General features: G+C 38.4%; 2 protein-coding genes across 3 annotated transcripts; both read left to right on the top strand.

Moving 5' to 3' along the window:
* Positions 1 to 1,029: 1,029 nt before the first annotated feature.
* On the top strand, positions 1,030 to 4,887 carry LOC132972744 (YY1-associated factor 2-like). The gene is made up of 4 exons (XM_061035802.1): positions 1,030 to 1,188; positions 1,472 to 1,597; positions 3,703 to 3,855; positions 4,001 to 4,887. The coding sequence occupies exons 1-4, from the start codon at positions 1,163 to 1,165 to the stop codon at positions 4,242 to 4,244; spliced, it is 549 nt and encodes a 182-aa protein (XP_060891785.1). The 5' UTR covers positions 1,030 to 1,162; the 3' UTR covers positions 4,245 to 4,887.
* Positions 4,888 to 5,978: 1,091 nt separating this feature from the next.
* On the top strand, positions 5,979 to 15,141 carry LOC132972742 (glucoside xylosyltransferase 1-like). 2 transcript variants are annotated; one of them, XM_061035800.1, is made up of 8 exons: positions 5,979 to 6,521; positions 6,969 to 7,061; positions 8,500 to 8,662; positions 8,924 to 9,055; positions 9,468 to 9,719; positions 10,365 to 10,488; positions 10,665 to 10,837; positions 13,729 to 15,141. In XM_061035800.1, exons 1-8 carry the CDS (start codon positions 6,304 to 6,306, stop codon positions 13,885 to 13,887), a joined length of 1,314 nt encoding a protein of 437 aa, XP_060891783.1. In that variant the 5' UTR covers positions 5,979 to 6,303; the 3' UTR covers positions 13,888 to 15,141. The 2 variants fall into 2 exon arrangements, with proteins under 2 accessions (XP_060891783.1, XP_060891784.1); XM_061035801.1 differs by lacking the exon at positions 6,969 to 7,061 and having other exon boundaries at positions 5,985 to 6,521.
* The last annotated feature ends 1,095 nt before the right edge of the window (positions 15,142 to 16,236 follow it).

Genomic DNA, 16,236 nt, shown 5'->3' with positions numbered 1-16,236 from the left:
TGTTACATGTCTCTCACGAGTGTTAAACCTTATTGGCTGTACATTAAATCAGTTTATCTGTTAATATTTAAAGTTTATAGTTCCTGTACAGTCCGATTACTATCTCGTCTTCTTCGCGGTGCACAGAACTCCACAACTATTCTACGCTTCTACCCTCTGGTGGTGGCTGATGGAAGTAAACAAAATGTTAATTTATATTTTCTTTAGTGATGGTGACAATAACTTCATGTGAAAAAACTAAGTTAAATGTAATAAATGAGTGTGTTGAAGTATTTAAGGTAAAATAACTCAATATAAAAAGAATGGATTGTTTTATTAACTAACTTTGTTACTTTAAGGCTATTAGTTGTTGTGATGTTGGTCACATTAAGGCAACATTTTGTAGTGAAAACTTATTTTAACCAACCATTTAATATGCTGTTTCGATATTTAAACAATACTGTAACCTTGATTATGGTACAAAGTAGAGTTTTGGCTTATTTCTATTCCTTGAGTGAATTACACTTTTTTTTATTAAGATGTATGTACACAGTGTTGTATTTAACTTAGTTTAGCAGAAATTATTCCACTTAACTAGTTTATGTTTACAGAATTGAGTTCAGAATTAAATACGGATATTATTTCATTTTCATTCACTGCTCTTTAAGTATTATTTATGTTTACATGTTTTGTAACATTTAATTTGCTATTTTATATCCCCTTGTTTTGTTGTGAACAATACTTAAAACCTGTCATAGTTCTTAATAGTTCTCACTTTTGTTGTAAAATAAAACAAGTAGAATCAAAAGTACAACATTAAACTCAAGAAACATTTGATTTCCCTATTAATGCATACTTTGTGAAATTACACAAGGGAAACCCCAAGATTTGGAAACACGTCTTAATCATTCATATGACAAAAGAGGACATACACACACAAATACATTAATATGCTTTAAAGATTCTTTCCCGACATTGCTGTAAAATGCACAAATCGCCCTTCATCAGCGTTATGTCACGTTTATAGCTCTGTGTTGTGATTACATTAAAGGTGATTGGGTGAACGCGCGTCACGTGATCGTCCTTCGACAGGAGTTTCTACGACAGCTGAGTAGCCGCTAAATGCGTCTTTTCACCTGTAACACTGATCCTTCTCAACTCTAGTGAATCTAAGTTTCTTTAAATGGGAGACAAGAAGAGCCCCACAAGGTAAAACTGACGCTAACATTTCCGTGTAGAGACTTTATTTGTGCGTTTGAAAACAGGATCCTCGGTCAATGGATTCAGCTGCTGAAGTGTTCATGGCGGCTGCTGGTTCAGTGTCTGTGTTAAACTGGAAAACGCTTTTCTTTAATGACTGACTTCTGTGAGCCGTGAAGACCACAGTCCCTTGTTTTCTGTTCTGTTTATCATACATCGTACAAGGGGTTCTTAATGCGCTGTTTGAAAATGCTCCGCTATCACAGTGTTTTTGTTTTGTTTCCGTCTGAAGGCCGAAGCGGCAGATGAAGCCGTCCTCCGACGATGGCTTCTGGGACTGTAGCGTGTGCACGTTCAGGAACAGCGCGGAGGCGTTCAAGTGCTTGATGTGTGATGTCAGAAAGGGGACGTCAACAAGGTAAGGCTTTATTGTTAAGGGTCAAAGCACTGCATAACTACTAAAATATAAAGGGTGTGATTTGTAAAAAAAAAAAAAAAAAAAAAAGATATTCAGATGTATTCGGTACACCACTCTTATAACAACAGCACTGCAGTGTGTCATATCTTTTTGAAGGGTTTCATGTTCCGTTTTTATTCAAGTCATGTTTATGGACAGTTTGGAGGCTTTTACTTTGTAGACGAGACAGCGCAGTAACTAGTCATTTAGTTGTCAACTATTAATGGAATGATTCAATCTTCTGATAACTGCTGAGTCATTTTTTCAGGAGGGAAATTACTTTTGACTCCAGCTTCTCAGATGTGAACAACTTTTTGGCTTATTCACCCCACTATGACCATAAACTGAGAAACTTTTATCGTGGAAATAACAAGAAGTATGATGACCTCATCTTGGGCTTCTCTGTGAAGGAATTTGTTTTCTCACCATTTTCCTTCAAAGTTTTCTGTTCAAAGTTGAGTCATATCAGACTAATTGACTGGAACCAAATTAGAGAACATCTCATCATACCACCGAAGGCATGAGAAACAACGGTCGCCATTGTAGTAAACTTATATAATTATATATATTATAAACCATTTCATAAAAATACCTAAAAAAAAAAAAAAACCTAGGTATACATAATAAACTCCAAACTAGGTTTTTTGTTTGGGTTTGTACATTTGCAGATCTAAACCATTCTCTGTATTTACTGCTAGCAGATGGAAACGTGTTGGGTCTCTGGAGGCATGTTCTTGGAAGGATTCCCACACAAGAAAAAGGAAAAAAAATACATCTCCATGAGTATTGTAATGTCTTACACTAAAGACGTCTTAACAATTGTTTTATCCACCAGCACCAGCTTACAGTTCTGCAGCACAACTATTCTGATACTACACTAGTTTGTACTGGGCCTTGACATGAACGTTTTAAAGAAAACACAATTCTGTTTACTTCGTACATCTAAGATGTACTTATTTATTTCAATTTCTGTAAAAGCTTTAAATCCCCATTGTTGTCTAGTGCATGAAAAAAGAAGCAGATGGTGCTTAGCTTCAAAAGATTACAAGTATAATACCCTACTTTTCAACTGCTCTAGAGCAAAATCAGTCAGACCTCATTGAGATTCACAGTTTTTCTGGCTTGTTAAAAAAGAGTCAGACCTCAAGTGTCCTGTTGATTCTACCTGACCTAAAAAGACTCAGCATTTTTTTAAGCTCCATGACCAGAAGTGTGGTAAAACTAGGATAAATATTGGAGATTTATTTTTTTTTTTTAAATGGAGAGAGGTGAGAGCGTAGAAATGTTTCAAGACCGATTCAGAGCTTGCTAAACACTGGAGCTTCAGCGTCTGCAACATGGCGACCTGCGTGTGCATCATCTCTAGGGAAGAGAGAGGGGAGGGGAGGGGGGGGGGGGGGCAGCTCTCTCCAATGTTTTGAATTTTGACTGCAAATCCTATTTTTTTAAACGCTACGTGTATATTGCTCCTTTAAGTCTGACATAAAATAGCCTAGTAGTGAGATAACCATCAGAAAATAGAAACGGGTTTACCTGCTCTAATCACACAATCTTGTTCTTAATGGCCATTATGAGATTCCTTCCTTATGTGTCTCCTATTAGAACAGTGGGACAAAACCTAGTTCTGTCATATGATAAAGGAAAATAACCCATACTTTAAATATAATAGTGTCTCACTTCTTTTATTGTTTCTATCTCCTTGAGTTGCTAACATCATCTTAAATCTTTAGTCCTCTTGGTCTCATCTCATGTTATTGGGTTCTTATGATGGTTGTGTTAAATATGTTTGTTGGTTATTCTGTTGATTGTGTTGTTTTTGCTGTTGTGTTGTTTTTTTGTTGTTCTTTACTGTAGTTTATGTTCTTTTGTGTTTGGGTTCTTTTCTTGCTTTGGCTGTACGTCAAAGCACTTTGTTCGTGTTTTCAAAGGTGCTATATAAATAAAGTTATTAATATTATGATAATTATAGTTGAGCATTGTGCGAGCCACATGCTCACTTGAGTTATAGTTTCAGTGCTTTAAATGTGACCATGAGATGATTCTTTTTAAAATTTTGTCTTTTTCAGAAAACCACGTCCTGTTTCTCAGCTGGTGGCACAGCAAGTAAATCAACAGTTTGCACCTCCAACACATCCCAAAAAGGAGAAGAAAGAAAAATCTGAGAAAGACAAGAGTGAAAAAGAGCCATCGCTGAAAAAGAAAAGCCATAAAAAGACGAGGTAATGAATTCATGTTTTCAAAGGAACAGCTCATGATGTGCAGTGTTCTTGGATGTAGTTTCACAGCTTTCCAATCACTGAAAGATTTATTATCTTCCGTGCTGTTTTCAAATGTTGTGTTTTTCTGTTTGTTTGTCTTTACCAGGCCCAGGTTAAAAAACATAGACCGGAGCAGCGCCCAGCACCTAGAGGTCACAGTTGGAGACTTGACTGTCATAATTACAGACTTTAAGGAGAAAGCCAAACCCATGACCACTTCAGCAAGTGTTCCCTCAGCAGACCAACACAGTCAAAGTGGCTCAAGCTCTGATAACACTGAACGAGGGGTCTCCAGATGCTCTTCCCCCCACGGAGAAGGCTCATCGCCGATTAATGGAGAGACTCACTAACCTTGACACTTCCAGTCTGCACAGCCCATCATTCTTCTGCACTCTCATCCAGAGATTAAACTTCAACATGCACGTTTTGTTTTTTTAAAATAATACTAAAAATGCCAATAAGGTAGCATTCATTTCCATTTGAGGTTGTATTTTTCAATGAAAGAATTCCAGAGTGAGGACATTAGCTGTACGCCCAGGTAAAAAAAAAAGTGTTGCAAAAAGATCTAACATGATGAAATGACAAGAGGAACTGTAGCATCAAGTCCCAGATGTCATTGAAAACTGCCACGTGCTGTGGTGAAATGTGTTCGAACACCTCAGTGATACAGTAGCACCACACTCAGTTTAAGGTTGCTGCACAGACAAAATATGAAGGAGTCACCTCAGAATTTTAGTTTATCCTTGACTTATGTTATCATTATTTGCACTTAATGGCATCCTGTGTTCATGATAACATTTAGTGGCCTCAGACTGTTGGCAATTGGCATTTTCCTGCTCTTATTGTATGCCATTGGGTGCCAGTCATTGTTTTACTGTGTAACATATGAATAATGAAATGCTTCTCCTTCTCTCGTTAGAGTTGAACATGGTATAATCTATAGAATGGTTTATATTGTCAAATAATGTTAAATAAAACAAGTTGTAGACACTTTGTAGATGTTTACATTTTTGTTTATGAAAAGGAGCAGTTTGCAAGATGCATGCATGGAATTCTTACAGCTCATCTGTTGGGACAAGAAAGTTCTCTATGATTATTTGCTTCCTAATTTCCTTGGTTAATGATTGTTTTGTTTTATGCTCGCAAATTGCAATCTTTTTTTACACCATGACGGATATGTATCATGAAGGACAGACGTAACAAACGTCACATACTTCTTTTCCTTATTAATGATTACTGCTTCTGAAATACAACTTTGGGGTAGCTCAATAATGTTATTGATTAAACAATCCAACAGTAACATTGTAGAACTGCTTACAAATCCAGTAATAGTTTTTCTTTTGAAGCATATGTTGCTGATACTTCTTAAGTGTTCAACACAAGATGTTTGAGTGGAGGACATTTACTTTTTTTTTTCAGGTCACATACTTTCACAACTTGTTTTTTTTTACTATAACATGAGTTGGATTTGGCCCATCTCCGTTTAGTGCCAGTTTTTTCCCCAGAATGTTTGACCCTAAGTCCGGACAGTGAAAGTCCCCTATTCTTTGTGATACATTGTTGTAGCATATCATGCTCAGAGCTGACAGTTTTTGCAAGCTGCCTGGTCGTTAGGATAGTCTGTAGGGTTAGTTTAAGAATCATAAAATGTGATTTACAGTAGCTGTCAACTCCACACACCCTGTAGTGACAGATGCTTGACCATACAGAAATACACATGCATCAGAAGAAGTGGGTGGGGCGGAAAATTGTAAACACCAACAGTGTCCTTGACTTTACCTCATGACTTCATTTAGGCTATATTTAGGCTTATTAATGATTACTGCTTCTGAAATACAACTTTGGGGTAGCTCAGTAATGTTATTCATTAAACAATCCAACAGTAACATTGTAGAACTGCTTACAAATCCAGTCATAGTTTTTCTTTTGAAGCATATGTTGCTGATACTTCTTAAGTGTTCAACACAAGAAGATGTTTGAGTGGAGGTCACATACTTTCACAACTTGTTTTTTTACTATAACATGAGTTGGATTTGGCCCATCTCCGTTTAGTGCAAGTCCCCTATTCTTTGTGATACATTGTTGTAGCATATCATGCTCAGAGCTGACAGTTTTTGCAAGCTGCGATAGTCTAGGGTTAGTTTAAGAATCATAAAATGTGATTTACAGTAGCTGTCAACTACACACACCCTGTAGTGACAGATGCTTGACCATACAGAAATACACGTGCATCAGAAGAAGTGGGTGGGGCGGAAAATTGTAAACACCAACAGTGTCCTTGACTTTACCTCATGACTTAATTTAGACTATAAGATAGATAAGTGAACTGCTAGTACGACGGGTGCTGGCAATAATAGACACAAAAAAAATGTTCAGCTAGCGTTTAAAACTTAAAACTTGAAACACAAAATGCGATGCTACCTTCACGCATTAATCCTGTGCCTGGTTTTCACCTTCTTTTCAATGCTGTATGTATTCAGCCAGCTAGCCGACACCTTGGAGGACAGAGACAGTAGGCGCCTGAAAGAACATGGGATACCCCAAAGGAGCAGGCATGACACCGGGCAGCTTCTCAGGAAAATGCCAGGACTGGAAGGCCTTCGCGACCGTGACGGAGAGGTCGACAGGTAGCTTAGCCTTAACTTCCTTTCATATGTGTTAGTAATTTACCTCGACTGTGTAAGTCCTCGCTACATTTACAGTTTCCTTCAACGCTTCTGTTATGGTGGGCGATTTAAAATGTTTTCTTTAAAACCTTAATGGCATATAGATAACCTGTGACACCGAGCTAGCTCTTGGTAGCTAACGAGTCGAAATGTTACATGAGCCACATTTGTGGTTTCAGTTTTTGTGTTTTGCATTCATGTTTAGCAAAGTTTATTTTGTTCAGCAGTTCTTGTCTCATCTTGTTTTAACCTATCAGCTAACTAACCACCTGTTAGCCAATTAGAGATTACCATTAATGTTAATTCTGTTACACTAACAGTAGGGGATTAAACATACTATAAACATATAGTTCTGATATCCAAGAAATTGATTTTCAGATCCAAAAGATAATGTTTTTATTCTGTCAGGTGTATATCACAGTCAGTTTCTTACTGGAATCCATATTGGAGACTACCTGCTGATGTTTGTGGAGTGAACTGCTTTTTGGAATCACCTCTTAGGTATGAAGGATTTTGTGCATCTTCATTGAATCAATTGACTTAAACTTCTTTAACTTTTCTTTCTAGCTCCAGTATTCAAAGTAAGAGCTAGGCCTAGTGCTGCTTCATAGGGTACCTTGTAACTTGAGCTTCACAAAAACAAGCAGGACTACAGCATGCTGACAGCTCAGTTTGAATTCTTTTTTTTAATTTTTTTTATATATATATATTTTTATTGTACTTTTAAACACACATACAGACAATTCAAACAGTACAACAGAACAAACAACACACATTGGCCACAAATTAAATTTCTCATCTATATCTCAGACACATGGCACACCCCATACATTATAGACAAAATAGTTATGCCTGTAACCACAAAGTATGGCACGAAGAATGCCACGTCGTCCAAGCTTGTGCAGAAAACAGTGTATAATAACACAGTTGACAGTGAGACAACACCTCTTTTTCTTTTACATTGAACATTTTTTAACATTAAAAGCAATGTCTTTTAAGCAAGATTAGAAAACAACACATAAAATAAAGGGCATCAAATAAAAAATTAAAATACATTAAAAAAAAAAAATGTTCTGCTCAGTTTGAATTTTAATGTAAAAGCTGTTTGATCCTGTGTACTTTGAGGCTCAGCTTCAATCTTAGATCTCTGTTTTACTTGTCATTGGAGTGACAATAACTTTTGCTTTATTAACGTGCCTGTAATCTTATCACAGATTCCTTTTTTTAAATCATCTTTAATCCTTCACAGAGTGAGTAATAATGTCATGGGCAGGATAGTAGCCTACTCCTTGATACGAAGTCCAAGTATTGGCAGAAATAATTAATTTGTGCTCTTAAGGCTTTCTTCTGTTTGTCTACTAAAGTGTTATCAATCGATCTTTATTTGAATAGTGCCAATTCATAACAAGTGTTATCTCCAGATACTTTACAAAAGAGCAGATAAAAAGACCGTACTCATTGTTATGTTGCAAAAAGCAGGTGTAAGACCACCTTACTCATTGTTATGTTATAAAAACCTAGCGTAGCATTTAGCAAAAGTTATCTTCTTATTTGAGTTAAAACCTAAGGCCATAACTAAATTAATTACATTTGTTATGATAACAATACATAAAGATTGCAATATAATGCCTTGGATACAGGGGCATTGAAAAAGTGATCAAGTGATCCTTGAAATGGGGGACCAAGTACAATAAATATTTTCAAACTTTGCCAGGAGTGTGTCGAGGCATCACAAAGCACAAGTTATTGACCTTGTAATGTACATCCTTTTATTAAACCCATTGGTAGTTCCAGCCATACAGAGCTGAGGACCAGTCAACTAAGCCTGCAGATGTCTCCATTACTTTGCTCTGTTCTACACCTGACAGTGTTTCGATGTTGTGAGTGTAAAAGCTGGTGTTGATGACTCATATTCATGTTACTTTGTCTTTGCTCTTAGGGGGAGGTCAGGCTCTGGGAGAAGTCACTTGGCTGTGGTGGCCTGTGGCCCCAGGCTCGAGGAGACTCTCACCATGTTGAAGTCCGCTGTTCTCCTCAGCAAAAAGCCTCTGCACTTTCACATCTTTGCTGAGGGTGACCTGCATGATAGCTTTAGAAATGCTGTAAGTGTTTCCCCCAGCAACAGAAATCTAACATACTTGTAGTGGCCTTTTTTTAGTATATAATTACATCACAAAGTTATTATTTCAACCGTTGCACAAGCAAGTTAAAGGCTCCTTTTGATGAACATTCTCATTTGCTGCATAAATAGTTGAAGATAAAACCTTACTTTTATACCACTGTAATTACTTAAAATGTGCATTTGAAAAACCTACACTTAATATTTCTAATGGTCACATTTTTTGTGTTTCTCTTTTCTTAAGTTGGACTCCTGGCCCACCATAGTTCAGACCAAGTTTGACTTCACAATCTACCCTATCACGTTTCCCTGTGAGAATCCAAAGGAGTGGAAGAAGCTCTTCAAACCTTGTGCCTCTCAGAGACTTTTCCTGCCAGTATGTTTACAGTCGTACTTTGAATTTGGGGCTGGGGCTCAGTGTTATAGTCAGTCGTCTTTCAACCAGAGGGTTTTCTTTCTAGTTCCTGATGTCACTTGCCAAAGTGTCTTTGGGATAAACATTGAACCCCAAATCGCTGGCACTGCTGCTGCTATGCCAGCATGGTGTAAATTTATGTGAATGGACTAGTACTTTTGGGCAGTTGGCAGATGTTACTATGAACAGTGCACATCAGTATGTGAATGTGGTGTGAATGGGCGAAAGTTACATGTAGTGTAAAGTGCTTTTGTCAGAAGACAAGAAAGCGCTGTACAAGTCCAAGTCAATTTACCATTTATAACTATTATGTGTAATGATTACTTATTGATACAAAGTGTTCATTTGTTTGTTTTTCCCTTTTGCTTTCTAGCTGATCTTGAAGGAGGTGGATTCTTTAATTTATGTGGACACAGATATCCTTTTCCTGCAGCCAGTAGAGGACATCTGGGCACTCCTTTCTAAGTTCAATTCGAGCCACTTAGCTGCCATGGCTCCAGAGCACGAGGAGCCTCGCATCGGCTGGTACAATCGTTTTGCCCGCCACCCTTACTATGGCAAGACAGGCATCAACTCAGGGGTCATGCTCATGAACATGACACGTCTCAGGGAGCATTTTTTTAAGGTAATTGCAGCTGAATTTGTTCTTGTATCATTATTTGCATTATTTAAGTACCTATCATTTGTGGCTGCTTTGTGTAAAAAAAAAAAAAAAAAGAACATCTTGATCATTGAATAGAGTAGTGTATCATCACGAGCACAAGGCATTAAATAATATGGATAAGAGCTTGGTTGAAAGTAGTACTACTCAAGCATTTGCAAAAAAAACTTGAATGTTATGAAAGTGGCTCAGTGTTGATGTTCCCATAACTACACGCCATTGGCTGTAGGCTCTGTCAGTAAACAACTTTAGATAAGCTGTAAATAATAATCCTCATCTATGAAGTAAAATGTCATATAATCAAGTGATTTTGAGATTCCATAGTACACTGGTTAATGATCGTAACATCCAGTGGTGTTTGGAAGAACGGCGTTGAAAAATAGACATACTGAGGGAAACCTCAGAAATAGCTGTACCACCATGGTCGACCAGCTGAGGTCACTGTTGTATTTCTTTCTAAACTGCCAAAATGAGCATGTTCTTTCAAGACAGCTGTACAGTTTCATTGAGCTGATCTGAGTCAAGCAACGATACATTTTCTTTTGGAATTGCAGGTTTTATTCATGCAAAATGATAATGCCCTCTTTATTGCCACATCTTTCCATCTAGAATGACATGACAGCAGTTGCACTAAAGTGGGAAGAAATTCTGATGCCCCTTCTCCAGAAGTATAAACTCAATATCACCTGGGGGGACCAGGACCTGCTTAACATCATATTTAACCAAAATCCAGGTTTGTGTAACCCATTTTTTTTGGAAAAGAAAGTTATATTAGCAATTAGCTAATGACACAGTAATGGCTTAATGAGAGACATTTGTTGTGTTGGACGTCAACCAGCAATTGAACAATTAACATGGCTCTTTTGGCTTATCCTTATTAAACCAATCCTGTCTCTTTGTGTGTTACAGAAAGCCTTTATGTGTTCCCATGCCAGTGGAACTACCGTCCAGACCACTGTATTTATGGCAGCAACTGTCAACAGGCTGAACAAGAAGGTGTCTTCATTCTCCATGGTAACAGGGGAGTTTACCATGATGATAAGCAGCCAGCTTTTCGAGCTGTCTACGAGGCCATCCGTAAGGTAAAGTCAGCCTTTCCAATCAGAAGTCACAATTTCTCTGAGGCTGTATAGTAATAAAAAAAGAAGCCTTTTCGGCCCAAAGTTTCTTCATAGAGTTGAGGATATTTCTTCCAAAAGTTCCTGTTCAAGATTGTTCCAGAGTCAGACTTTAGAAGTGATCTTTATTCTTTGTTTTTTTAGAGAGGAGCGATAACTTTTTATAGACTCTCACCACAAGCCTCTGTTTCTTTAAACACCAATTGTGAAGGTAGGCCCGAGTATTTGAAGAAACATTTGCTAGTCATTATATCATCAATAGGCACTCCAGGCCATTGCTTTCCTCTTATGGATGCTTCTATCCAGCAGTGTGTAATCAATAGCCTGTTAAACATTTCCGTCATCCTGTCTCAGCTCTCCCAAACCCGACCAATCAGCTCCACCAGGCTTTGACCACTAAAACAACTGTTACAGATCTCGTCAGCTGGAACACTTAAATAATAATCTGAATTCATTCTTACATTTGTGTTGTCACATTACTAACTGTGGGACACAAAACAGACCACGTCAAAAAGGTCTTGATCTCTCTATCTCTATTGTTTGGCCAGCTTCTAGTTCTCACAGATACGTGTGTATGCATTAAAACTTCTGGGCAGTGTAATTCTCTTTCTGGTAATGTTACTCAAACAAGAGTGTGTAAAGTAGTCACAGTAGCAGGTTCATTTGTGTTTGGGACTGGCATAAAAATATTTTCAATGGATATGTGGACAAAAATTGAATCCTTCACTATCCTCCTCTTGGGTTTGTGTGTAGGTTTGATTTCACTTTGTTAGAACAGCTGGTGAGGTCTGGCTGTCGGTTTTTCTGCCTTCTGTAAAATCTAAACATTTTCAGAAAAGTGGCATTTTGAAGTCTGCATGACTCCCTACAGAGCATTGACAGTGCATGCTGGCACTTCAAAATAAAAACAGAACTTGGAATAAAGCAAGTCTGACATCTGTGAATTTTACAATAACTGCAGTTCAGGAGTTTAGAGCTCAAAAATCCCCGACACATCCAACATGAGTGAGTGAGCAAGTCAGCTGGAGAGCTCTCTCACTGCTGGATGGCTGCTCGCCTTCGATCTGCTCTTGTTGATTTCAGCACACCGGTCAACATGTAGGCAACAATTGAGGGAGCAGGGGAAGCTTCATTAGCTCGTCTCCATCCATTACCGCCACAGGGCCCGGCTCGGCCACTATCAGTGCGGGCAATGTTCTCAGCCATTAGTTAAACGAGCAGGCTTCATTATGGGGCACTCGGCCCTCATGCCTCCATCAGTCTCTCAGACAGCAAAAATACACATGCTGCATCCAAGGCAGCACATACCAGACTGACCTGATTTTAGAAGCTAGAAGAGTGCTGTGGATGATCATAAGTAAGCTTGAAACGTGGTTTGTATTAAAAAGATAAATGTGAGAAGTGTTTGTACTACAAATGGCTTTAAAAAGGAGCCTGGTCCAACTGAGGTGCTTTTCATCTTCTTTTGTTGAATCTTTTATCTGTGCTTCTTGTTGCTCCAGATCCTCACGCCCCCTCCCACTTTGTTCCCACTCAGTCCTTCGAGAACAGCATCCTAAAGCCTGGAGCAGGCAATTGTGAAGGAAACTCTCATTTCCATCCCACCAAGAGCTCCTTAGTCAGCCCGGCTCCCAAGGCAGGCTCTCCCAGCCAACGGAGGAGCTTGCAATAAAGGGCACTACCATTACCCAGCCAAGCCCACAGAAGAGTTGTAAAAATTTTAGTGCTGATGTTAGTTTGAGACATCATGATGGCTGTGTGGACAACACACCAGCAGCATCCACATAAAAATCGATAGGAGGCTGTTAATGGTGCTTTATTGCCTGCTTCAGTATATGAAAGATAATAAAGAAAGTGGGCTTTGAGTAACCTCATGCGTGGACAAACTGGAGTCAAATGAGATGCTGTAAAATAGTGATTTCTTCTTAATATGCAAGAGCAGCAAATGAATGGTCCACCTCCGTATAAAACAAGAGGCCTGCATCTTTATATAAATAAGCTGTGCTTCTAATGAAGGAGATTTCTCTAGTGACTAAGAACCTGTGTCTGTGTGTATCCACTGAAGGGGTCTAGGTTTCACTTGTCTTCCAGGGGCATCACTTTACAAAAACGTATTTCTCAAGGGGTAGTATTTTCCAAACAACACAGGAATGCTGGGGTTGGCTTCTAGAGCTTCACTTTTTAAGTAATTGCTCTGAATAATTTCTTTGCCCTTTAACTAGTTTTTTGCTTTTGTTCATTAGAGCTACGGGACATATTCAAAACATTAGTTTGTGTCATGTCCGTGTTTTTACCTTCTACCATTTGTATTTTTGGTAGATAAATGGCACGTTGTGGAACCAAATGTCTGCATTGTGGACGTTTTTGTGAACTCTATTTTAAACCTGTACTGTAGGTCACAACAACCTTGGATGTGAATATTAACTGGCTGAAGTTTTCTTTGCTGTTCACTTTGCGACACAAAAAACATACCGCAATGAAGCATATCTGCTCTGCTGCAGCTGTAGCTTAAACCATTGCTGTCACGCCTCACTGAGCCCATTCTTGTACAGTTGTGGTAATAGATATTCATAACCCAAACACACTCTAAATTGACAGATACGAATCGAGTATTATTGCCTTGAACTGACAGTGACAAATGTGGCACTTCATTTGTGTGGTTTAAATGCAGCTCCTATAATCCATGATGGCTGTCACAGGAGGCAACAGGTGAAAAAAAAAACACTCGAGCTGAGATTACAGTGTGCGCAGTTGCTAGTGACTCATGAATCAGTGACTGTGAATGTGCAAAGCTTTCTTATAACCTGATCTTTAGTCTGGAATATATTATCAGCATGTTCCTCTCTTCATCACAGTACCAGTTTGGTGAGAACATGGAGACCACACTGCTGGAGCCACTAGAAGCATCACTGAAGAGCACAAGGAATACTTACTGTGGAAGAGCCAGCCACCTGTTTACCAAGAAGCTGAAACAGAGCATCATGTCTGTTCAACAGGACGTCACCGAGAGATGATGATCAGGACTGCGCTCAGATAGTCCATCGTTAGTGTCTGTGGCTCTGGATGTGAAGGATTACACACATTCCTTTGGAGTTGTATGACAAGCAGACTCAGATCAACACCCGACCATCTTCTGTTTACAAACTGCAAATGAAAACTGAGGGAATTGGGAGGGGTAATATGTGGATAAAGTTATAGTTTTAATTTTTGATTGAAGTCGCCGTTGGTTAATATCTGTCCAATGAACACACACGGTCAGCTGACAAGAAGGACACCTGGGGCCTGATTCAGAAAAGGATCCTCTTGATTGGCTTTTGCACCTGCTAAATCTGTGCAAGATTCAGACCGTTTCTCTCTAGCCAGATGCAAAACAGGAACACACAACACAGAGAAGGACACCTTCATGGGCGTGTTTGTGCTTGATTATCATCAGAGCAATGTGCTTTGTGAATTTGGTAGATAGCAGCGACAATTCATGGTGCTATCAGCTGTTGCTCCGTCCATTCTTTGTGAATCCACCCCTTTTTGTATCTTTGACAATCACGCTTGTATGATCTTAAGAGAACCTGCAGTAACTTTGTACAATTATTTCATGTATTTGGGGAAAAGACTTATGGCAGGGTACTTAAACCTGCTTTTCTTATTGATAGTATTTTATTAAGAGTTTTAATATAAGTTTACATACAGCATTTGAACTGCTGTTTTTCACTTCAGTCAGCGTATCATGTAATACAGATGTTGTTATTTTAAGGTACTTGTTAGTTAGTTGTCTTATGATCAGTATTTATTATTGTTGTTGGACAGGGAGCACTTTTTTATCTACCTTAACAGTGTAACATGAGGCGAATATATTTCATATTCTCAGGTTTGGGAGTTTTCAAAGCACTGTGTACTGTACTTTGTATTACCACTTAGTCGTTACTGTAATGTAACAGATGTAACACCTTTTCTTATAACTGGAACAAGATGTAATAGAGAGCAGTTAATTTCTAATCAAGCCAGCAGATTCTGCTGAACTCTACTTTCAGAAAGATGAATCACAAATTTGGCTCTGAAGATTGTAACAACACAAACTCATATCCATGGATAAACTGTTTCACTAAATGCCAGCATTGACTTTCAAATGTATAAAAAATGAATGGGAAATATATTTTTATTTGAAAGAATTTATAATGGGGCCTGTGATGCAGTATGTAGCTCAAAATGCTTCCAAAAATGTATGACATTGATGTGGCTGAATTTAAATAATTATAGCAATTTAAATCCAACTTGGCTATTGAGTGTTTGATTTGGAAAGTCTTGTTGCTTTTCAAGTAGATCTTCTTTGTGTTTGAGACCCGAAATATTGCACAAAAATGAAGAAATTACTCTGTTTTAATGCCAAATGAATTCTAGAGTCAAAGATTATTGACTGAAGGTTTAATTTGGAATGCTTCCTTCTCAGCCTTATATCTCATTTTATATTCTCATTAAGCATTTGGCTCCAGCTATTATAACCACTTTGCATAACTGTAGTTGTTGCCCACTCACACTACACAAAGACCAAGCTCGAGCCACGTCCTAGAAGGCAGAAGCGAGCGAAGAAAGGAATATTAATGTGTGAGTGTGAAGCCTTCACCATGTGTTGTTAGATGCCCAAAAAGAAGCGGATGTGTCTGGGTCAGTTGCCTCTGGCTCTTCCTTTCACAGGCAGATTGACAGACGTGTTTGGAAAAGGCAAGAGATCCACATGATGAATTTAAGATGGCCTCTTTTTGAAGAAGTGGTCAGGTGTATTCATTTTCTTGCAAGAAAATACAATGTGTGGTTTGAGAGAGGGAGACATTTCCTGGGAAGGAATTAGCCCTTTTTTCATGTTTTATAATGATGAGCCAGAAGATTCTAAAGGATCTGCATGTGAGGCAACTAATGAGCTAATGCATCGAAAACCAATGAGCAATCTCAGAGTATAGGAATTTGTTGATTTCAAAAGTTAAGGTCAGATTACTCCTACTCAAACGAAGCTATAAGTTTGCTTTGATTCATGTTTCAATAGAGACCTCTGTGATACAAAGCTTGAATTATTTCCTCACTCGTCTACAAAAAGTCTTTACGTGGTTAAGAGAGCCCATATTCCAGTTTGCTTCAAGTCAATGTATTTCTCCTATGAAGTGACGAACATTTACAGAGAAGTGATCAATGATTTTATTGATCACCTTTAAGCATAACCCTTAGTAAGATAGATGTGCATAACTTCAATATGTTGAGCTTATTTGTTTTTTTAAGAGAGAAAGTGGAATGATGCTGCTACTGCCTGGTTTACATCCCCCAGAGGATAACGGTGATTCAGGTCTCTTTCTGCTTCAGTCTAACAGGAACTGCCC

Source organism: Labrus mixtus, chromosome 4 (genome assembly GCF_963584025.1).
Source record: "Labrus mixtus chromosome 4, fLabMix1.1, whole genome shotgun sequence".
In the NCBI taxonomy this organism is placed as follows: Eukaryota; Metazoa; Chordata; class Actinopteri; order Labriformes; family Labridae; genus Labrus; species Labrus mixtus.
This window is presented reverse-complemented; position numbering and strand designations above follow the sequence as displayed.

What these genes read in the sequence shown, in the direction of transcription:
- LOC132972744 (XM_061035802.1), top strand. Translation starts at nt 1,163, where the DNA reads ATGGGAGACAAGAAGAGCCCCACAAG. An exon ending in AGAAAGGGGACGTCAACAAG is followed by an intron (nt 1,598 to 3,702) that starts GTAAGGCTTTAT and finishes TGTCTTTTTCAG; the next exon opens with AAAACCACGTCCTGTTTCTC. An exon ending in AAAAGCCATAAAAAGACGAG is followed by an intron (nt 3,856 to 4,000) that starts GTAATGAATTCA and finishes TGTCTTTACCAG; the next exon opens with GCCCAGGTTAAAAAACATAG.
- LOC132972742 (XM_061035800.1), top strand. Translation starts at nt 6,304, where the DNA reads ATGCGATGCTACCTTCACGCATTAATCCTGTGCCTGGTTTTCACCTTC. An exon ending in CGTGACGGAGAGGTCGACAG is followed by an intron (nt 6,522 to 6,968) that starts GTAGCTTAGCCT and finishes TTATTCTGTCAG; the next exon opens with GTGTATATCACAGTCAGTTT. An exon ending in CTCAGAGACTTTTCCTGCCA is followed by an intron (nt 9,056 to 9,467) that starts GTATGTTTACAG and finishes TTTGCTTTCTAG; the next exon opens with CTGATCTTGAAGGAGGTGGA.